The sequence below is a fragment of the Neophocaena asiaeorientalis genome, unplaced genomic scaffold (assembly GCF_003031525.2).
Source record: "Neophocaena asiaeorientalis asiaeorientalis breed wild unplaced genomic scaffold, Neophocaena_asiaeorientalis_V1.1 scaffold398, whole genome shotgun sequence".
Classification (NCBI taxonomy): domain Eukaryota; kingdom Metazoa; phylum Chordata; class Mammalia; order Artiodactyla; family Phocoenidae; genus Neophocaena; species Neophocaena asiaeorientalis.
In genome coordinates, this window is record NW_020173416.1 from 2,198,688 (window position 1) to 2,221,689 (window position 23,002).

At 48.7% G+C, this 23,002-nt stretch overlaps 2 protein-coding genes across 4 annotated transcripts in view; one reads left to right on the forward strand and one right to left on the reverse strand.

Annotated features, from left to right (window-relative positions):
* Window positions 1-519: 519 nt before the first annotated feature.
* Window positions 520-22,665, forward strand: PIGH (phosphatidylinositol glycan anchor biosynthesis class H). Of its 2 annotated transcripts, none has more exons than XM_024747249.1 (6): window positions 520-756; window positions 5,015-5,224; window positions 5,677-5,760; window positions 7,698-7,786; window positions 9,302-9,395; window positions 22,190-22,665. In XM_024747249.1, exons 1-5 carry the CDS (start codon window positions 577-579, stop codon window positions 9,390-9,392), a joined length of 654 nt encoding a protein of 217 aa, XP_024603017.1. In that variant the 5' UTR covers window positions 520-576; the 3' UTR covers window positions 9,393-9,395; window positions 22,190-22,665. The 2 variants fall into 2 exon arrangements, with proteins under 2 accessions (XP_024603017.1, XP_024603016.1); XM_024747248.1 differs by lacking the exon at window positions 22,190-22,665 and adding an exon at window positions 13,005-13,265.
* Window positions 9,403-23,002, reverse strand: part of PLEKHH1 (pleckstrin homology, MyTH4 and FERM domain containing H1) — a 44,988-nt gene continuing 31,388 nt past the window's right edge. For both annotated transcript variants that reach the window (XM_024747247.1, XM_024747246.1), the window contains 15 exons: window positions 21,975-22,055; window positions 21,460-21,642; window positions 20,957-21,065; window positions 20,035-20,147; window positions 19,230-19,406; window positions 18,769-18,866; window positions 18,095-18,272; window positions 17,396-17,551; window positions 16,271-16,371; window positions 15,118-15,259; window positions 13,828-13,970; window positions 13,581-13,710; window positions 11,957-12,043; window positions 11,514-11,660; window positions 9,403-10,576 (listed from right to left, as the gene is read on the reverse strand). In XM_024747247.1, coding sequence (XP_024603015.1) covers window positions 10,415-10,576; window positions 11,514-11,660; window positions 11,957-12,043; window positions 13,581-13,710; window positions 13,828-13,970; window positions 15,118-15,259; window positions 16,271-16,371; window positions 17,396-17,551; window positions 18,095-18,272; window positions 18,769-18,866; window positions 19,230-19,406; window positions 20,035-20,147; window positions 20,957-21,065; window positions 21,460-21,642; window positions 21,975-22,055 — 2,007 coding nt within the window. In that variant the 3' untranslated portion in view covers window positions 9,403-10,414. The remainder of the gene's footprint in view (window positions 10,577-11,513; window positions 11,661-11,956; window positions 12,044-13,580; window positions 13,711-13,827; window positions 13,971-15,117; window positions 15,260-16,270; window positions 16,372-17,395; window positions 17,552-18,094; window positions 18,273-18,768; window positions 18,867-19,229; window positions 19,407-20,034; window positions 20,148-20,956; window positions 21,066-21,459; window positions 21,643-21,974; window positions 22,056-23,002) is intronic.

Consider the following 23,002-nt stretch of genomic DNA (forward strand, 5'->3'; position numbering starts at 1 on the left):
CCATGCGTCGGCCTCTCTGACCTTTTGATTCCTCCAATAAGCCAAACTTGTTCCAGCCTCGGGGGCTTTGTCTTTCCTGGTCCTCCTTCCCGGCAATTTCCTCCTCCAGAGCATCCCGAGACCAGTCTTGGCTCCTTATCCTTGGGGCTCTGATGTCTTTCCCCAGAGACTTTCCTTACTTGCCCATTGAATGTCCCCAAGCAGCCCCTGCACTTAAAACTAGCTGGCACCGGAATGAAAGAATGAATGAATGAATGAGTGAAATGAACGAATACCTGCGGACTGCCTCCTTGGGGCGTACTCTGGCTTGGAAATCAAACTCAGTTTGTAGAGCGAAAGCACGTTAATAGCGGTTTTAATCTGTCCGCTCAGACGTTGGCCCCCCACGAATCTCTGGAGGTCCGAGCGTGGAAAACCCAGAGAGCCTTGGCTGCTGTCGGCGCGAAACTGCGGCTGCGCGCAGCCTGGGGCGGGGCGTTGCCAACGCCGATGCGGGAAGTGAGTCCAGAGCCGGCGAGAGGACGCTGGAGGGCGCGCTAGAGCGGCGCGGCCCGGCGTGGTGTGGGCGAGCCGGCCATGGAGGACGAGCAGAGCTTTTCAGATATTTGCGGCGGCCGCCTGGCCCTGCAGCGCCGCTTCTACTCCCCTTCCTGCCTGGAGTTCAGCCTCAGCTGCCCTCGGATCACCTTGCGCTCGCTCACCGCTGTCACCTGCACCGTGTGGCTAGCGGCCTACGGACTCTTCACACTCTGCGAGGTAAGGCCTGCCGGCCTCTTCCCGCGATCTGAGTCGGGGTCTCGGGTTTGGAAGGCTCAATGGGGCCTTAGGGTCGAGCCCAGACCTCTCGCCGGACCCTCCTGCGATCGTAGGGCCTGGAGGGCGGAAACTCGCTGGTTCTGGGGACGCCATTCCGCTGCTGGACAGCTCTGTTCCTTACGTTTAGTGAAGTTTCTGCTCCTGTACTTTATCCCCCTCCTGGGTCGCTGCTCTGCTCCGTGGTTCCACCCAGCATACATCTAGCCCTTGCAGGACAGCCTAAAACTTTAAGTTCCATGTGCTCTCTGTAGTACATGCTCGTAGTAATTCAGTTCCAAGGTCCTCATCCATAACTTTAACCCCTCAGAGGAATCACTGCTAACAATACCTTTTACAGTCTTCTAGAAACTGTCTTTGCCTCCATAAATCACAAGAATTGTGTGCAAGTTAATTGTTTGATAGTTCTTCCTAATCTCTCTTTTTCAAGGCAATCTAACCGCCCCCCCCCCCAAATCCCTTACCCAACTTCAAGTATTTTCTAAAGAATTGTGAAATTACGGAGAGGAGTGGTTTCTGTGCTCAATTTCCAGACTCATTCCTATTTTCTGAGCCTCAGTTTTCACATCTCTAAAATGGAATTAATATCTGCCACACCAACTTCACAGCATTGTGAGGGTCACATGTAGTAGCATTGTGACAGCCCTAAAATAAAAGGAGTCATCCTAATTGCCTTTTTCAGGATGAATTTAGTTTCATATTTAGTGTCCTGTGTGGACTATATTATTTCAGGAGTGGTCTGACCAGAGCTGAAATACAGCAAGGCTATTTATTTCTATAATTTGGGTATTATTTTCAATACTGCATCCATTTGCTTTTTTTGCCATTGGAGCATATTTCAGAGCATGGTAATTTAGTAGTATAGATATATGCAAAATATATGCCCTAAGTTATACCAAATTGTATCTAAAAGTTTGTTCATAAGTCAATCAAAATGGTTAAGTTGCCAAGACAGTCCTTCCTCCTCCCCCCAGAAAGATTTCGTATATAAAATAGTTGAATATCAATACTAGCCTGAGCTCTGGTCAGGTAGTCATGTGAGGAGGAGGGAACAGGTATTTATTAAATGCCCACTGAGTGCCAACTGCTTTACTGAATGCCTCATCTCAACCTTAGAAGAAAACCAAGACTCAGAAAGAGTAATAACTTATCCGAAGTGATAAAGCTAGTAAATGGCATACTGGGGCTTCAAACCCAGGGCTGTCTGACTCTGAAACCATTATTTTCCTACTATACTATGATGTCTCCTCATTGCGGGGGGGCTTGCTTAGGCAAAATTTTTAAATAGAAGTTTGTGTTTACGCCAGCTCCCTTTTGTACTCACCTCTCTCATCCTGGTATATCCCACTTACCCTCAACAAATGTCCAGGGCTCGGTAACCTTATCTTCCTTTAAACTCCACTGCAACACTTCTTAAGGGCTCTGTGTACCAAAATTTCTTATCTTTCCTCCTATTCAAAACTACTAATTACTGAATCTCAGCTAGGATGAGAAGAAATCTGATGAAGGAATTCATTAAAACATGTGGCTAAACTTCAACCCAAAACGAATATTGAACTGTTAGATAGAATTTCAGAAAGAAAAATGAAGTATAAAAAATGCAGGGGTAATGAAGTTTTGGGCAGGGATTACTTTATAGAAAAGCTGATATGGATCAAATCCCCTAAGTATATACTGTTCTTCATCCCTTCTTTCCTCCCAGTTTTTGAATTCACAGTTCTATTAGAATTCTAGGTTTTTACCTTACTTATTCCAACCTGGAATGTCCTTCCCCCTTCCTTTTCTCAGCTGAGTATATTTGTCAATAACCACCACCTCCTCTGCACCAGTTAAATCCTGCTTCCTTGGAAGTCTTCATAGGATATTCCTGTGTGCTTTAATGTCTCTCTTTCTGGCTTTCTCTCTCTTTTTAATCCTGTCTTTTAATCCTTTTAATCCTGTCTTAGTCACTTCTAGTCAGAATCATAGTATTCTCCAAAAGTATTTTATATATGTTAATCTTGCCTCTAATAAATCTGTAAGGGCCAGAACTGAATTTTCTCTCTCTATTCTTCCATAATGCTTATTCAGTTCACACTATGTACAAGACACTGTACTAGATACTAGACATTTAATTAGCTCAAAGTAGATATTTCTGGGTCATCAGAGACCCAGCACATAGATTTCTCCATCCTTCATTTGTTAATCAACAAGTAATTTCCTAGCACAGAGGTCAGCAAACTTTTTTTTTTTTTTTTTGCGGTACGCGGGCCTCTCACTGTTGTGGCCCCTCCCATCGCGGAGCACAGGCTCCGGACGCGCAGCCTCAGGGGCCATGGTTCTCGGGCCCCGCCACTCCGAGGCATGTGGGATCTTCCCGGACCGGGGCACGAACCCGCATCCCCTGCATCGGCAGGCGGACTCTCAATCACTGCGCCACCAGGGAAGCCCAGCAAACTTTTTTTTTAAAAGGTCGAATAGTAAATATTTTAGGCTTTCAGGTCTCTGTCTCAGATTCTTCTGTTTCTTTTTCTCTCTTTCTTTTTATCAACCCTTTAAAAAACGTAAAAAACATTCTTAGCTTAAGGTGGACCAGACAAACACATATCACAGGCCCAAATAGTTTTCAGACTCCTGATCTAACAGTTAACTATGTGTTGTGTAGAAAGAAGTCGAAAGGTACCTTCAAGGAAAACCAGAGCTGGTCAGTAGTTAAAGCAGTAAACACAGATTTTATTCAGAAACTATTGCAATGGGAGAAAAGAGACTTAAGTATTGAATTGGGCTCAATTCTAAATATAGCAGGGATCAGTGGAAATGTATAGCTAAGGAGCAGGGTCAGGGGTCAGTGGATGGAAAATTACTAAAAAGAAACATCAGGGGTAAAGGGGGATTCTGGGTAAATTGATTTGACAAGATTCTGGCTGAAGGCAGGCCACGGTGATTAGATACCAAGGGTGAGGGTCTTCTTTAAACTCAGCAAGATTCTTGCTACAACTTGTTGGACAATGCAGGCCCAACAAGAATGGACACCAAGGTCCAGCACTTAGAAGAGCTTGACTAGAGTTAGGTCAAAGAGGGTATCTTGTCAGTAACAAAAATTAATAAAACACTTCCTATGCTCAAGGAATGACAGTCGTAAATTAGTGAGTCTCTTGATTCTAGATCATCGATGATTTTTTTCCTGTGTCATCCTTCTAAATAGCTTTTTGGAAAAAAAAAGGGAAAACAGTGCCACATGAAAGAAACATACCTTGATAGAAAAACACATTTCAACTTCAGAAATGTTAAAAGGTTGTAGATGTGTCTTAGAATCAAAGAAGTAAATACCATTTTGGGGGCCCTTAACACATCAGTCATTTCATCTAGTCAGTCAGCCTTAACACATTAGTCAGTCACAACCCAAAACAACTAAAAGAGCCCTAAATAGTAAGATCTTTATTATTTAACAAAACAAGAAGTCAGGGCGAAGGAGGGCTCTAGAGGGCTTAAGAGGCTCTGTTGATTTTACTTTTTTCATCTTACTGCTCTTCCGCCCTTGATGTACTCTACCTGTCCTCAGCCTAGCTTTCCACATGGTTTGGCAGAGGCCACAGTTGGTTTTCAGGCATCAAAACCTCAGGATGAAGGGGCCTTCTCTTCCTTAGATCTCTTTTTTGAGATGGACTTAGTTTTCCAGAAACCCCTCCAGCCGACTTCTCCTCACATCTCATTGGCTAGAGTTGTGTCATAGGTCCATTTCTGAACCAATCATTGGCAGGAGTGGGAACCAATCATGATTGCCTCCAACTTCTATTAGGAAGGAGGAGCGGCTGTTGAGTATTATCTGCTACACTGTGCTAAGCATTTTATTACTCTCCAGTCTGTGATTTTCCTACATATCTTACTGATGGAGCATGAGAAGAGAAGATCTGAGTCCTTAAGTTGCAATTTTGGAAGAAAAATCTCTGAAAGCGGTGTGATGGGTATTTTGCTGATGGAGGTTTACCTCCCGAGACCTATCCATTTGTTGTCTGGATGTATTTTATCATATGCTTTCGTAGCACTACAGAGCCCAAGTAAAAGTAGTTTCCTCTTCCTCCGTGCACGTTCTTCCCATCTGTTCACCTCACAACAGAACAAAGGCTTTTTTCCACCTTGCCTAGAGTTGACTTATTAAATAGCAGAGCTACATGTGGAGGACCACTTGGTAACCTTACCGCCTGTGTCTGGCTCTCTTCAGAACAGCATGATCCTCTCTGCTGCCATCTTCATCACTCTCTTAGGCCTGCTTGGTTACCTCCATTTTGTGAAGATTGATCACGAGACTCTGTTAATCATTGATTCCCTTGGCATCCAGATGACCTCATCCTACGCCTCTGGCAAAGAAAGCACCACCTTCATTGAGATGGGCCAGGTGAACGATGTTGTCATTAATGAGGCTATTTACATGGTAAGTATTTAAGTCCTTACAGGCCTCTCTGGATGAGGCAGCCCATGGGGTATGCCTGGATCTAAACTGAGTCTTAATAGGTAACGTAACTGATGTCACAGAATTAAACTTGAGGGCTCTCTGTTCCAGTACCTGTAGTGTTTTCTTTTTGGCTGACATGTCCTTAAGCCATAAAAGTGAAACTTGTATTGAAAACATACGTCCTTTATTTTTAAAGAGATACTATAGGTTTTTATGGATAGGGAGTCAGCATTTCATCTTTATTTTCTAGCCCTGCTTCAAAGTCATCTCTGCTTGTTGTTTTGTCTTTTTTAATCTAAAGAATGAGAATATACTTCTCTCTCACTTCAAATGCATTCTTTTTCAAGTGTATGAAAAAGTTTTAAGCCTTCCCTTGAGAAAGAAAACTGAATTTTACTTAGATCTCTGCTATTTGGTTTATTTTCTTACAGCAGAAGGTGATTTACTACCTCTGCATTTTATTGAAGGATCCAGTGGAACCACATGGGATATCCCAAGTAGTACCTCTCTTCCAGGTGAGCATAGAATACTTGTTTCTTTTGCAAAGAAATCCTCTACCTTTCCCCTCCTGTCTGCATATCCACGGCTTCTTATGTTCAGTAGGAATGTGAACTTCTGTTGTCAAGAGTATTTGAGGATACCTGAGGGGTATTTTTACTGAGAATTAGGATTTTAGTTATTTCAGAAATTCCTTTCTGAGGCAAATAAGACTTTCAGAAATATTATGAATTTATACAAATTTTAGAGATAAAAACATATATATAGCAACTTCTGCCTGTAGGTCATCATTCATCTGCTCTGACTCCGTCAGTCTGCCAATACGCGATTTTACATAGATGCTATTGATCTATACAGACTTTTATACACTATTTTGTGTCTTGTTTTTATATATATATAAATTTATTTATCTATCTATTTATTTATTTATGGCTGAGTTGGGTCTTCGTTGCTGTGCGTGGGCTTTCTCTAGTTGCGGTGAGCGGGGGCTACTCTTCATTGCGATTTTTAATATACATATTTTCATGCATTTACAAAGGCCATTATACTTATTATTTTAAATAATTATATCATGTCAAATATCAGTTTATTTAGCTACCTCATTTACTAGCTTTTGAAATCATGTTCAGACTATTTTTTGTTTTTTTTTTTTACAAAAAAACACTTATACAAAGACGCAGACCTACTAGAGAATGGACTTGAGGATACGGGGAGGGGGAAGGGTAAGCTGGGACAAAGTGAGAGAGTGGCATGGACATATATACACTACCAAATGTAAAATAGAGAGCTAGAGGGAAGCAGCCGCATAGCACAGGGAGATCAGCTCAATGTTTTGTGACCACCTAGAGGGGTGGGATAGGGAGGGTGGGAGGGAGGGAGATGCAAGAGGGAAGAGATATGGGGACATATGTACATGTATAACTGATTCACTTTGTTATAAAGCAGAAACTAACACACCATTGTACAGCAATTATACCCCAATAAAGATGTTAAAAAATTTAAAAAAACACAAAACTTATACAAACATGATTATAATCAATTATTTTATAGGTATGTAAAGTATTTATGTATGCAGTTAACTCTGCCTCACTGCCCTTCCTTTTTCAAAGGATTTAAGGAAGCTAAGCTAAAATTCTTTTGCATTATAGTTCAAAATTATTTTATTAAAGCTTATGAATAGTTTCATAGATTTTAATCATGTTTGAGATTTGGCTCCAGAGATTGGACAACTTTACTATACTTTTGCGAATTTGTACTTGTTTTCCTGTAGTCTTGGCTAACAGTGGGTTTAGCTATTTTTTAGTTTAGTATGTAGGGAAAGGAATTTAGAGTTATTAAATTTGTGTCTCTTTAAATGACAAAGAGACTTTTCATATTTCCTTGTAAGTACTACCTATCAGTATTTTCTGTTTTAAACTATCCATCTCCTCTATTAGTCAAGTAGATACTAGATAGTGATTATGCATTGTAACGATTTATATATTTTGGGTAGCAAACTGTTATGAAATATGCTTTCCCCCATATATTTTTCCCATTCTGTGGCTTTTCTTTTCATTTGGTTGTATTATATTTCATTATACAAAATAATTTTCAATATTTACATATTAAACTGCCCTTCCTGTCTCTGGGAACTGCTTCACAGCTTGTGATACTTCCCAAGAGGGTCTGTCCTTGTTACTCTTCTTGCTTTGTCTTAGGTGGAGGTCGTGAAATTTAGATTAAAAACTGTCTTTCGAGCTCCTGCTTCCACAGTTCACAGGCTGGGATGTGGGCCTGGTTAGGGATTCTTCCTAGCAAAATGCTGTGAGGCCTGAACTTCTGCCTCTCTGAAGCCTACACCTGTACCATTTAGACCCCCTGGCCGTGGGTGAGAGCTTGAGGTTGCACATGGACACAATAGCACTAAGCACTTTACGTTCATCTTGTCTCTGCATTTCTCCCCTTTGGAATTCAGAGTGCCAAGCCCCGGCTGGACTGCTTGATTGAAGTGTACAGAAGCTGCCAGGACATCCTGGCACACCAGAAAGCCACATCAACGAGCCTGTGAGTCCCAGCATTTAGAAGGCCAGTATTGTTTTCCAGAGGAGATGACTCCTAAGCCACAGTGGCTGGTTTATTTTCTGTATTTTAAACCATCAAGCGGGCACAGTCCTAGGAACCAGTATGGATGCGGTGGATCTCAGAGCCGTAGAGCAGGTGCCTGGAAGCCTAACTTACTGTGTGATGTTGAGCAAAGTATTTATGTGTATTTTAGTGTTCCCCTTGTAAGATTTCGTTTACCACCTGAGGGGAGACCTCGAAACAGTATGTCAGGAGTAATGTTGACGAAGAGCACTTTGTGATATTCCTAAGCACGTTCAAGTTTACTTTTTGTTGAAATTTGTAGAGCAAGACGATGGGAAACTGACATCAGATCTCTTGAGAAAGATAATTTTCAACTGCACAGTACCCCTGTATAAAAGCTAAGAGAAAAAGCAAGCCCTTCAGGGGCTGGTCAGTAGGAAGAAATGTCCTACAAAAGACTAGTCTCTGTCCACTTAGCTCCTGTGTTCTGTACAGGGTTAATTTATGATGATTCTCTTAATAAACAGATCTCCTTCCAAAACATACACAATTGCTTGGTTCAGACAGCTGCTTTTTATTGACAAACACGACCATGGCATTTCAGTCACGGGTGTCTAGCACATTAATACTCTTGTTACTCAGCATTGTCTATGGTTTCAAAAACTTCTTTTGCCAAGAGAGGTGAGATAAAAGGCCAGACAGAAATTTGACTTTGGTTCCCAGACATGTTAAAGAAGGATAAACAAACATACTGTAGAAGCCTTTGTTTATGAGGCAGTTTCTTCTATATAAAATTAATAAACTAAGGGAGGATTCCTGAAGGGTTGGGAAGAAGACAGGGTGGGGGAAATAGCTTGACCCCCAAATTCAATATGAACACAGCTCCATTCTTGCTTTTCCTTTGGCATTTTTTTTTTTTTTTTTAACTCCTGGCTAGATGATAATTCCTTATTTGCCTTAGACACACTCAAGATATTACAAAACCAGAGCTGTAACTTCTGCCTTTTACACCAGCCCTGGAGGGGTTATTCAGGAGCCTGTGGGACATGGGACCTGTGACTTGTTCGAGGTAGAAATGTCTCAGCTAAATCCCAAATGCTGGGGGAAAGGCAGGAACAGAAATGGGAGGCAGCTCTAAGATTGCCAGCCTGGCAAAGTCAAGTTCCTTTAAAAAAGGTAGACACTCTGATGTGCTGCTTTTTTCATCATGCTTGTCAGTTTAATGGGTGAGAGAGGGGAAGCTTACAGCAGCTGAGGTTCAGATAAACTAGTTCCAGCCTTGCAGTTTTCACAGTGTGCAACACACACACACTTTGCTGCGGTTAAAGGCTTGGTTCTTGGATGCTATTGCTAAACCCATATAGTCTGTTTGGCACTTTATCGAAAAATGATAAGACTGCCGTAGAGCTATGAAATAAAAGTTTCCTCAATGTTGGAAAATCAGAGTATAAATGAACTCTTTCGTCTTTTTTTTTTTTTTTTTTTCCTGTTAAGGGAGGGCGGAGACAAGATCATCTCTGCATCCAACAGAAGGTCTCACTCGGGGATGGGGGCATATTGGCATCGTCAGGAAGACAGAAGGTGAAAGGTACTTTCAACTGATGCTCTCAGGCTAGGACAGATAACGCATATGTGCGTCTGCCCTCAAACATTCCTAGCACAAGTTCGCCAGAAGTCTTAAGGAGCAAATCCAGGCCCACGAGCCTGCAGGGGTGTCTTCTGTTTCTGACTCATCTTTGGTGGCCTCACAGAGCAGCAAAAAGCAGAATGCATTTGCTTAGTTTTTCAAAGAGCAGGGGGACAAGTGGCGACCACCTTCTCCTACAGTAGTAAGCACAGCCTTCACTGAGCCCTGTCCAGTTGTTAAAATGAGACAGGGAGAGGTCAGGTTGGACCTAGCCCCTGCCCTTGCCTGTACCCAGTTGGGCTGACAGTCCAGTATGAGGGAGAACAGCTTCAGTCTCAGGGGAATAGCGCCTTGTCCTGCAGAGACAGGTGCCACTGCCCCAGAAGGGCACCGCCAATGCCTCCTCGTTCGCACCAGGGGAAGGGGAAAGGTGAGTCTCCTCCTTTTTCTCCAGCCCTGCCAACACCTTTCCCATATGGGAAAGGAAGTCCAGTCTTAGTGAGTTCTAAGCTTTTGTTGGAGTTCAGGTGAATTGGAAATTCTAGTCCTCCCCTGTTCAGGGATGTCGGGAAAACTTCAAGTATAAACCCCTGCATGAGGACCGTACACAACATAAACATATTAGTCTCCCTGAGAGTAGCAGTGCAGGAAATTCCGACTTACAGCACTGATGCCCTCAGTAACCAGTAACAGTGGGCCATCCCTATCTGTGTCTAGAATTGGGCAGCATCCAGAGCTCAGTATTCTTACGAAAACAGTGGTTTTTATACTGGGTCTGGATTTTTAAAGGTTGGCCCTGAAACATTATAAGGCACCTAGAGAGTAAAGGCTTCATGGACACTGAAATACACATTTCACAGAACAACTGGGGCAGGCTGCAGGGGGCTGTTAGACCCATCACAGTAGTATCGCACCCAAGAATACATCTCTCTAATCCCAGAGGCACCAGGTGGTGGTGGGGAAAGGGGTAGGAGGAATATTCACAGCAACGTTGGCCCCTTGGCAGCACATGGAACAGAAGCAAAGAGCTGTCGTCCATCCAGTTCCCATGGCTGGCAGGCAGCAGGCGGGTTGGGGGGTGGGTCCACGGTTGTGGAGCAGTGGTTCATGTAGCTAGCCATGATGAAGGTCACCTCTGCAATCTAAGGAGAGAAAGAGAAACAAAGGAATTGAACACTGGCTTTGGCTTGAATCCTGACTCTCGCACTCACTAGCTGTTGCACTGGTTATATAAGCTTCCTGGGCTTCAGTTTGTCCCTTAAGTTAAAATACCCACACGGGAGGAAATGTCCAAAGGGGATGGTTCCTGTGAGGCTCAGAGGCTTTGTGAAATAGGCGTCTGGAGGTCCTGAGGTGCCCAGTATCTCCTGAGGACAGGAGGACCAACATTCCGCCCTGGCTGTCTCCAAGACAAGGCAAGGCAGCCTCCCTGGAGGAAAGGCTCTGTATAGCCTCTCCTTTGGCAGGGACAGTATTGAAAGGAGGAGGTGGTTTGGCGAACTCCAGCTTTAGGGTTAAAACAACAGGGTTTCCAGTTGCTCAGAAGGGAGCCAGGAACTATAAATCAGAACTTTGGTTTCAGAGTCTCTGCAATTGTTATTTTTTGCATCAACATTTCCTGTACTGAGTAGGAACAAGGCCCTTAAAGTGAACAGTTCCTAGGACCTTCTTCAAGACCCCAGGGAAGGGGGAGCATGTTCGGAGTGTCCCACTTGTGACTAGGGCCGGGACAGCAGAGCCCAAGGCGAGAACACTTGGGCCTGCTGCAAGGACGACAGCAGCAAGAAGGCCCCCACTCAAGCCTGTCCGGTGCTATGGCTGACAGAACAGAGAAAGGTAACGTGAGGAGCGCAGAGTAGCTGGACCAGAGTGAGCTCCCTCTCCCGCCAGCCCCCCCCACCTGCCAGCTCAGCAGAGACGCCACCTGAACCCTCTGGGGTACTGATGATAGGGCCAAAAGTTTCATTTGGGGCAGGGCCCTTCTAGAGTACTGTCATAACCCCAGTTTCCTTTCTAAGCTCCGAGCCCATCTCATCAGACCACAGCAGGGTAAAATGTTTTAGCAGCTTTCAGACCCACCTTGGGAGCAGCCATCCGGAAGATCAGCTTCTCAATGTGGCCTTTTCCAGAGCTCTGGTCTGAAATGGATCTAATCACAAGCATGAAGTCATCCCGGCAGCCACCAAAGGTCATCACTGAAGAGTAGGGATAAGTGACGTGCACTTGCTGTGGGGAAAGATCCAGTTAGTTCTGGAAAAACTTTCCACCTGCCTCCTGAGCTAGGAGCCAGCATGCCCGGTCTCTTCCAGACCAGGAAGGGAGAAGTCCGAAGTGGTCACACTTTGGAGATCTACATTTTGAATGTCTACAAGCTGTGTCTAGCCTAGAGGACAGCAGTACTTGGGCAGGGGGTGGGGGAAGGAAAACCATGGTCACTTAGCTCAGCCCTTTGAGTCCAGAGAGGAGAAAAGATACTGTCAGGAGAAGGAGGGGTCAGGAAGCCAGCCCTCATCCTCCCGTACCATGGTGTTGTGGTCCAGGATGCTGACACCATCCTCATTCACCGCAATCCACACCAGAGTGTTCTCCTTGGAAGACAGCTGTGCAGGCTGGGGGAACAGGAAAATCCCATCAGACATCCACCGCTAAGGATTCTGAACCACTAGAGCTTTCTGAGGAAGAAGGCACATCCAGGGATCTGCTAGGCAGTGATTTCCAACTTTTTTCTTTTGGAAAACATAGAAGATGGTATTTGTATAGCATGCTGGAGTAAACAGGCTGCTCGTGGCAGGAGGCACCTGGCTTGGGGCTCTGGCCACCTACTAACAACCCCGAGTATCACTTTCTTGTAGTACCTATAGCCCATCCTGCCACGGTACAGAACACAGTACACTTTGTTCCTGTTCCAGAACAGAGGCCAGCCCCGGCTGTTCTGTCACAGGCATGGAGAACAGGCTGTTTTTTCCTGGCTCTCAGAAACTGACAGCATTCCACCCACAGGCCCTCCTAAGTGCAGGCTGCATCCTGCTTCAACCAATTTCCTGGGGACTGTAAAATAATTAGGAAAACAATAATGCAAGGGCTTTAGGCCCTACCAGGGAGAAAAATGACTATTGGTGGATAAGTCCTAGAATGGCTAATTTTCACTGCCAGGGCTGCAGTAGGGCAATCTAGATTTCCTGTCTCTCCTACCCTGGGGAGGCTGGGGAGAGAGATGGACATGTCCCTTTTTTCAGGAGCTTCTCCCAACCTTCCAGACTAAGTGGGCCCCCATGTTATATGCCTTTATAACACCCCTGTACTTTTCAAAACTTCATGGCACTTGTGACAGCTTCTAAAAAAATTATATATTTTATATATATATATATTTAGAAAGAGAGAGTGTATGTGTGAATATTTGATTAGTGTGTACGTCCCCCACTAGATGGGAAGCTCCATGAAGGCGAGGACGTGTCTGATCTGCTCACCTCTTGTCACCTCAGACAACTAGCACAATGCCTGAGATATAGTAGGAGCTCAGTAATTCTTTGTTGAATGAATGAATGTCTGTTGTCTAATCTGTATCCTCAGTGAACAGGATCATGATCCAGCTTTGAGGATAGGACACTCTGTGTGATTACGTACAAAGTTTCGTGCACACCAGATACCCAGTGAAGAAAAGTTCCATCTGAAATTACTTTTAGCCACCTGGCCTTCCAGCAGGAGAAATTAACTGGTGCCTGAGTAGTCAGATCCCTCTGTGGCTGCACCAGGTCAGCAGAGATGTATTTGTTTAGGTTACACGTTGTTCTTTCAAACTTTTTTAAAAAATAAAAACATTCTCAAGAGGAACATCATATCAAGTCTGAACTCTGTTGTGGATTAGTTGACCCTATCTTTTTTTTCAAGGGTAGGATTGGGAAAGAAGTCAATAAAGGAAAGTTAAGGATCGCCCAGAAATAACCCTGGCCCGAAAGCAATGAGTCACAACTGCTCTGGACCGGGGAAAGCTGGAGTAGGCAAGAAATGGGTGGAAAGATAGTGACCCCTAGTGGTTGCGGGTGGGCGCTGCAGACTGAACTGGCTCAAACATGACCGAATCCAGGAGAAACTTAGTTCCTGAGGGTGTGGTAACCACTCCTTCGGCTGGAAACCACCCACACTTACCTGAGCAGCAAAGAGCTTAGCACCAAAGAGGGGCCACTTCCGGGCCACTGTCAGGTAGATGCGGATGCACTCAGGAGAGGAGCAGCCTTGCAGTGCTGCCCACTTTGTGGTCAGCTGATCTGCCAGGTGCCTGGTTTAGACGGATGGAGAGAGATGGTGCCATGTTTCTGTTGCAGCTCTGAGGTTTTCCCCAACTCTGCAGCCCATGCCTCCCTACGGTGACTCCCTGCAAGACCTTGCAGCCTACCTCAGCTGTTCCAGGGGGGCCCCGTGTCTGTAGCGCCTTGGGTAGAACCTGTCTAGGACCTGCTGGAGGTGATGCAGAGCCTTGGCAGGGGGTGTGCCCCCAGGTCCTGGCAGGATGGGCTTCTCCAAGTCCCCATACTCTACCTGTGGTAGAAGCACATGGAGGGACAAATCAGGAATTTGGACGTGAATGGGGTTGGGGGCCTGCTGAGAGAGGTGAAATAAACCATTATTTCATCCCTTTATTGGTGAGGTGTGAATGGATGTGAAAAAACACTTCTTGTGTACAGACAGACCCTTTATCTCAAGTTTCACAGACACTAGAGAAACAACCTTAGGGTCCTAGAATATTAGAGATTGTCTAGATCAACTTTCCTTTTGCAGCTGAGGTTAAGGGCCTTATCCAAAGACACAGTTAATTAGTGGCAGACAAGGGAAAACACTATAGAAATTCTGGCTCCTAATCCAAAAATATGGGATACAGGATTGAAGGTGCTACAGATCCTTCAGTAGAGCTGACTGTTCCAAATGTGGCCATTAGAGTCAGATACTTGGCTCAAATCCCAGCTCTGCCATTTACCAGCTCTGAAACCATGATCAAGTTAAACTCTGTGAGCTTCAGTTTACTCATCTATAAAGCGGGGGTGAGAACTAAATAGGGTACTACATATAAAATGTTTCGCACAGGGCCCTCTACAGCGTACTCAATACGTGTTTACTGTATTCAAGGTCCACTGTTATTATTTCCCCATCCTCTCCAGCATGTAGATCCAGACTCTTTCTTACGGGAACCATGAAGGTATCCCAGATTCCTTTGGCAAGACAGCCTCCTAAAGGTAATAGAAGAGTCAAAGTCTGAATGTGTGTTCCTTTTCCTAGTTCTCATTACAATGTTTGACAGCTGTAAGTACACACTTAACCACATACATTATATGACATACATTATCTAGGAAATTACACTTAGTACAACCCTGTCGGGGCAGGTAGGGAGGTATTTTTGTTTTCGGGATATGAAAAAGGGAACTACAGCACAGACAAGTGCAGTGACTTGGCCAAGATCTCATAGCGGGAAGGTGGCTAGGATTCAAACCCAGGCCCCTGGTTTCCACGCCCAGAGTTCTGCACGTAGCCTGGATCTGCAGTGAGGCACTCTGCTGGGTAAGGAGTCAGCAAGGCCGCCCTCTCTGGCACCTCAGGACCCGCAGAATCTCCTGTTTCAGCCTGTGTGGTGCACTCCACCTGTGAGTCCAAGACGTCTCCTGACCCTCCTGACTCCTGGACAGAACCTTACCTGGGCCATCAGTGCAGCCATCTCCAGAGCCAGCTCCTTGTTGACAGGAAACCTCCCTGCCACTATCTCTCCGCTAGTTTGGGAGGCAAGCAGCAGGCGCTCTCGCTCTGTCTCCCCTTTGACTTGACTCCGAAAGTACAGCCTACAGGGGAGAGAGTGAGAAGCCAGGGCTCAGCTGGGATCCCAAACGGATGAAGCTGTCTCTGCATCTGTTTATCTTGATGTACAAAGAAAGAAAGAAACTACTCTTTTTATACCATCTGTGAGCCTATTTTCCACTGCCTCCAGAAAAACTTAACCAAGCATGACACAGAGCAGATAGAGGGCCATCAGGTCCCATAGCAACAGTAGCATGTGGTCGGTTCTGAATTCACCATTAAGACTTACTGGATTTGGTGAGGGGAATCTGGTACCTGGAATCATAGCTTATTAGGAAACTAAATGAGTTAAGATTCCAAGAGACTAATGGAAATCATCTGCCTGGAGACATACTGGGATGGAATTTTCTTAGTCAAATTGGTATTAAGTTAGGATTTCTCTTTCTGTATTTCCTGGAACGGGTATATAGGAGCAATTTATTCTTTTTTTTTTTTTTTTTTTTTTTTTTTGGTACGCGTGCCTCTCACTGCTGTGGCCTCACCCGTTGCGGAGCACAGGCTCCGGACGCGCAGGCTCAGCGGCCATGGCTCACGGGCCCAGCCGCTCCGCGGCATGTGGGATCCTCCCGGACCGGGGCACGAACCCGCGTCCCCTGCATCGGCAGGCATACTCTCAACCACTGCGCCACCAGGGAAGCTCCCAGGAGCAATTTATTCTTTAGTCTTAAATATCTAGTGCTCAGACAAAATCTTCCTCTCCTAATGTAACACATGCAGCCACCTGAGGAAGTTGGTCTGTTCGGGGGGCAGGGGTGTGTGTGTGTGTGCGCATGCATGTGTGAGTGTGCAGACACAGTACAGGGACGGAGAGCCTGAGCTGTCCAGGGTCTCACAGAGGCCAGCAGAGCCAGCCTGGGCCTCCAGCTACTGACCAGCAGGCAGTGTTATATATCTGGGCGCCCTGCCTGTGCAGGACAGGCCTCCAGCTGGGGGAGTGATGAGCTGCACCCCAGCAGCAGCCCTCAGGCTTGGTCCCCCTCAGTGGTGCCCAGGACCTGTTCTTGTACATCAGCTTCACGACACGTGTGCCACCCTCAGACTTTCCGGAGTGCAGCTCTTTCAGGGCTTGTTCCCACTTGGAGATGGCATCGCAGATCTGCATGAGGCAAAAGAGGAAAGTCAGAAAAGCCCCTGATGAAGGGAACAAGGTCCAGTCAGGGCTGGACTCGGGCAGAGCAGCAGGACAGAGTTGAAGGACTGTCCTCCATCAGGAGGCTGACCCGCGGGGCCTCATGCTCCCAGGACCCAGAGTGCCTCACAGACAGAGGTGTAGCTCTGAGCATGGCATGGGCAGCAAACCATGGAATGCTGCCGCCATTGCCTGGACATCTGAGGGGGCCTCCCAGAGGCTAGGCAGGCCCCAGTTCAAAACCATGGCCCCTCATCACTGGCTCCACTTCCCTCCCACCAACCGCCATTCTCTTCAACAAATATAACCGGAGGCCTACTGTGTAACAAAGCCTTACAGATGCCCGGGCATAGTTTTTCCAGGCAACGGTAAAAGACTATAGGAGCCTTTGTCCTGTCACCATAAAGAAAGCAGAAACTGCAGCTAAAACCCTCATCCTCATCAAGTGCTCCAGCACATCCCACAAACACCCAGCATGCCCCGCGGCTCTAACCCCAGACCCTAATGCAACATAGGGTTCGAATCCCACTCAAGGGCCTTTACGCACAGAAGTACAAGGATCTACCTCTTTAGAGTTGGTGGGACCTATAAGCACAGCACGGGCCCTGGCAGACTGGGTAAGAGTGAGCTGCCAGCGTACAACACAACATCTGCTGGGTCCAGGTGTACAGTTGTCTGTCTACGCATGTGTGTAGACAGGCTCCGCCCGGGTGGGGCTGCTGCTGAGAAGTGCCTCCCTGTCCTTCCTACCCTGAGCTGGGAAGCGGCTTTTCTTCTGGAAGCTGAACAGCCTCTCAAGGGAGGAAGGGAGGGAGGGAGGGATGTGGAGATCTTCTCTCCAGAGACAAGGGCACAAACGACTTTTCTCTGCCTATATGGGCACATTTTAAGATGGCACAGAAATGCTGGCCTCGGGCTCAGCCCCAAATAGGCTGGGAACACAAAATCCTGAAGACCAAGGTGGCTCAGTTGGCTTACGGGGGACCATCACCTTGACGCTCCCCTGCAGGCAGTGTTCCAGGTCCCTGCCAGAAGGGTCGTCCGTGAAGAGGGCAAAGCCAGAATGGGAAGACTTCCTCATGCCCGTCTCCTGGTTCAGCCGCTGGAGGAACTCGTCAACTGTGGAGGAGCCGTCAAAACCCACCACCTGCCGGGAGAGGGGACCTCCTGAGAGGGGCCCACGGGGGCTAGTGCGGGGGTCAGAGGCCGGGAGGTGGAAAGGCATGGCTGAAAGGAGCGAGGGCGACGACAGAGGCCAAAGAAAGCCTGGTTTCCACATGCAGAGGGTGAGTGCTTAAGGGAGGAGCCCGCCCACCATAAACTGAAGTCCCACATAAGCTCCGTTCCTCCTTTGCTGTCACTCTTTGGGAGGCCCTTCCCCTGCCACTTTCTTGGTCAGTGTGTCAGCTTCCCTGTTCACGTAGTGGGTTCAAAAGGTCCTCTTCCCAGGCCCCGAAGAGTGAAGTACTTTTGTGATTCAAGCTCTGTACTCCCTCCACAGTGGCACGAATGGCCCCACTCGCCCCTGCACCCCAGGCCCATCCTTTGGCTGGTCTGCCTGTTAAGATCTGCTGGGCCTAAGGAGGCTTAGCACCCACTGGCCCAAAGGTATTCTCCTCTGGGATGGCAATATGAGAAGACTCAGCCCAGGGAGCGCGGCAGCCTTGTCACCTGGTAGGTCGCCCGTCACCTGGTAAGTCCCGTTGGCGAAGTGAACGGGGATGCTGAAGGGCGAGGAGTGGTGGAAGGGGTTCCGCAGCAGGATAGACACCACCTCCATGCGCGAGGGCCTGGCCTCCCGCTCCCCAGTCTGCAGCGTCCGCTCCACTGCCCGCTGGCAGTACGTGGCGTACTGGCCCGTCTCATTTCTAAAAAGACAGGCGAAGGAAGAAAGGAAAACCGGGAATCCACTCATCCCTACCACCTTGACACCCTGGTTCCCTACCTACATGTAACCTATAGGACCAAACCTGCAGCTGGAAGGCTGTGACACGAGCCCCAAAGACTGGTCTGGGGTGTTAATTTGTCATTCGGGGCCTATCTGCTGCTGGTTGCTGGCACAGATATTTTCTGCAGAAGCCAGAAAACATGGCAACAGAGAATGCAAATCTGGGGATGATCTGGGGGCGCGGTAGCTCCACATGAGGGCCCCCACCAAATACCCACACACACGTGGATTGGTGTGTAGAGGGTGCCCAGATCTCCACGTGCCCATCTGCGTACATGGTGATGGGCAAAGTCTACGTGACCACTGTGCAAACCCCAGAGGGCGGGGCGATCTGATCCATCCTAGTCTCCCCTGCGTCCCTCCAGATCATGCCAGTCGGTAGTGCCAGAGTGGCAGAGGAAACAACGTGCACTCACCGGGGATCTGCGTGGCGCTGGAGCTGCTGTTTGACGTACCAGAGGAAGTGGTGCTGAGGCAGGAAAAGTGGGGCACACAGAGCCAGGAGCTGCCAGCACTGCAGGGGAAACAAGAAATGCGGGCTGAGCGCTGGGTCCGCCGTGCCACCACCATCGCAGTCCTGAGCTACAGAGCCTTCACCACCCTCTCCGAACCGCAGCCCCCAGCCTTCTGCGGGCACCAGGATGGCCAGCCTGGTCGGGCTTTGTGCAGAGCTGCAATCACACAACCTGACTGTGTGCAGACGTCCAGAAGGGGCACAGAGAGGGCAGCGGGACCCGGGCAGCCTTGAGTACGGAAGCCGCCTGCTGGCTGCCAGGCTCGGAGGATACCTGCCCGGTCACCTCCTTCCACCTTTCCCACGTCCTGGGCAGCCCTGGCCGACGGCTCCCGTTGGCCGTTCCACCCCAGGGACGCCCACCTGCATGAGGGAGCACTTCTGCGGCGGGCGGCAGCTGGTCTGCTTCATGAGTTGGCAGTACAGCTCGCTCTGCAGCTCGGGGTGAACGAGGCAGACCTGCAGCGCGGTCTGGGCCAGGGACACGTGGTAGTCCACCGAGGCCGCTTCCACGGGCACGTTGATGAAGAGTTGGCACGACTGCAGGGAAATGACAGTGGGCACAGGTAGACTGACAGCCCCCTGATTATCGTCCTCTGTGACGGGGGACGGACTGGGCCGTCCCCCCGCCCAGGGCTCAAGGAAGGCTCCGGTTCATGGCAGACAGCCCTTTCTAGGAGGGGGCATCGTGACTGCTCGAGAACGTCTACGCTTACCGAGAAGGCTACTTTGGGACAGGATCTTTCCTTTACATGTTTCCATTACATAAGCAAGACATATTCATTTTTTAAAAAGACAGAATATTCAGAGGGGAACAAAGAATATTCTAAAATAGGCCAGAATCTCTCAGGTCCAGAAGCAACGTAAACCTGCCCTCTCCCGCTGTTCACTACAGGAGGGCAGCTCTTCGTTTCGCTAGTGCTCCCCAAGGGCCCATGAATGAAGTCCCAGAGCGTCCAGCCTCCCTGCCGTAAAGGACATGATGGGAGCCCTGAGGGACTTTCTTTTCCTTCCTCTTCAGATCCCTCCGGGAGCTCCCCCCCTAACCTGCACAGGTCTTCTCCACCCCGGCATCACCGTGGTGGGAAGAACTGCTCTGGGCAGAGCCTGGGCACAGGGCAAGGGCGCCGCCACCAGTCCGTGGGCCTGGGCTCAGCTCCCACTTTACCTTGAAGAGCTTGACAGCCTCCGTCTGCAGGGCCTCGGAGGGCAGGGTGGTGAGGGAGGTGTACAGCCCGTCTTTGCTGTAGCACAGCATGGGGTGCCTCCAGAGGGGGGAATCTGCCCGGAGCACAGCACCAGAGAGCAGCAGCCGTTACCACTGAGGAGGCAACTTGCCTCCCCCGCACCCCGACCCTGATCTCTGGGGAAGACGGTGTTTTCACAGTCGGGACACGTGGGCTGTGCTGGATTTATATCCACAGAGTGTGGGCTGTGCACTGCATTTATTCAGCACACTCACGAGCATGGCTTACAGGAAGGCGGCTACTGCTTTGCTCGTGGGGCTGCAATAGGGGTGAACGTCCAATGCAAGGCGTGGACGTCGGAGTGCAAGCGTGCGTGTGCAGGGGAGGGCCTCTCCCTGCAGCGCTAGGTCTGGATAGAGGAGCGTATATCAGCCTGGAACAAACAAGCCTCGGAGCAGCAGTAAAGCAGTGTGTGTTCTGGGTGCCCTTGGATCCTCAGGGTCCTGAGAATCAGTAGCAAAATAAAGACCCCAAAAGGCCCCAGGCTTAGTTAGCCTGATCCTAACTTAGGCTTCATTCATTAACAAACTCTAACTATAGATTAACCAGCCACCTTCTTTCCTCAACCCTCTGCCCAGCCAGCAAAGTTGCAGTGAACAAAGTAAAACATTGACCAAGTGACCGGAAAGTCTGCTCCCCAGACAACTGCCCCAGATACTGAGTGGTCTCCTCGGTATCCTCACCAGAAACAGGGCTCCCGGAGCTTGGGACGGGAATGCCCTTCTGTGGCTTAGAAGGTCTCCAAACAGCTTCAGGGTACGGTAGTGCTTTCTTTGGGTTCCTGACCAACAGTTACCCAGCCACCACCCTCCAACCCAGCAGTGATGGCCACCCTCGCCTTACCTGGGTCTCCCTCACCATCCATCAGCTTTCCAATGAGCTGCTCATAGGCAGTGCCCACCTTGGCACTGCTGCCACCTGTAGCCACTGTGAGGTGGTAAAGCCACGTATCCTGGAAAAGGATGGAAAGCCACCTGATGGGACTGAGCTGGGGAAGAATGGAGGCAAGAGCTCCAAGGGAGCCTCCCTGAAGGGGCCAAGCCCAGGGTGAGGGTCAGCCTGTCTGGTTGGCACAAGTCAAGGCCACCGGTCCCTAAGAGGAGAGACTTGGGATGGGCTGAATGTGAACCCAAGTTCCTAAGCTTGTGGTTCCCTCCATCTCATGGCCCCAGTGCAGAGATGTTGGTCACTGGGAATGGATTCAATACAAGGAACATTCAGGAAATACTAGTTGCCAAAATGTCCAGGAGGGAAATAGATTCAAATCTGGGGAAGCTCAGAAGAGAGAAGGAAGGTGAGAATCAAAGGTGCAAGCTTTGCCATGGAGGCCCAGCCCCCTCCCTTACCTTTTCGTGCTTGGTGCCAATGAGGAGGTAGGTGGGGCTGTGCTCCGGGGGGTGGATCACAAGGGTGCAGTGGGAGGAAAGCAACCGCCGGGTCCCTCCAGCCTCATAGTCCTCGTCTGAGTCACAGGATCGATCTACTTCCTCTATGCGTGCGTCCCGCACAGGCAGACGGCCCAGGGGGCGCTGTGGACACGAGCCTTCCGTGAATGGGAGGGCCAGCGGGGAACGGAGGAGTCTCCTCTCTCTGAACCCTCAGGCCTTGTAGGGCTGGGAATCAAGGACGAGGGGGAGACTACAGCTCCCTGGCTGAGGCGGGCTTGGAGAAGCACAGACAGACCACACAGGCAGGGTCTGCGGACCATGCACACTGGTCACACACTCTAGAGGGATCTGGCCAGCCAGCTCTGTACTTGTTGTGGGGTTGGCTGGGGTGGAGGGTAAAGCTGGGCCTTCCGTAAGGACACAGGGCCACAGGAATGTGGTTTGGGGGAAGCTGTCGGGAGGCCAGGAAGTACCTTGTCCTCGTGGCTTCGATAGTAGTAGAAGGTTCTCCCAACAAGAGCACACCAGACCAGTTTGGAATGGCCATGCTTGACCTGTAGGCCAGAAATGAACCAGCATTATTAGAACCAGATGACCCCAGAAGAAGATCCGGGACTGGCAAAGAGAAGCCAAAGGGAGACAGATCTCAAAACCCCTGGTCTAACTCAGATCCTTTGGTCAATCCCAGGTCAAACTCAGATGCCACCCAGATTCTCTACTAACGGAACCAGCCCTTTCACAGCGAGCGTCCATGGTACCACGCGACACCCCATCCGTCCTCGTATGACCTGCCATTAAAAGATCGACCAGGCCAACCAGATATCCTGTCCCAGGAATATGATCACGAGAACTTGCTAACCTGCAGAGGCTAGAGTCGGAAGGGAAGGGCCACGGTGGGCTGAAGGCCTTGGGCAAGTGTAATCGTGAAGTGTAAAAAACACTGCACGTGGGCAGAGGAGATGGCTGTGAACACAGACTGAACGGGGAAGCAGCGGCACAGGCAGAGCCCCAAGCACTGAACTTGCTCACACAACCATTCCTGACGGCATCCTGGCCTAGTTAACGCGCTTCCTTGTTAACTTCCCCTTTCTTGGGATTAACAAGTGCTTCTCAGCTCCCTGCAACCAGAAGAGCCCTAATTAAAACGTCTTTAGGGCAGCCTGAGATATTATAAGTCTTTGGCCACACCTGTCTCGCCGAGGTCACAGCTTCCCACTATTCACACTGAGCTGTGGTGGGTACAGGCAGGGGTGAGGGCAACTCCTAATGGCCTCAAAATGGGTCCGATACATTCCTTTTCCCCCTGTCTCGAGAATAGCTGCTGTTGTAACAACACTGACCCCTATTTTTCCAGACACTCATTCACCGTCACCTTGTGTGGTTCAGCCCACAGGTAGTCAGTGTGAGGGGCCTCCCGGAGAAAGGAGCTGTGTGTCAGGAGGTGACCCACCAGCCCAGCACTCACTCCTGGCTCCCCTGACTCTCACGAGGAGCCCACCAC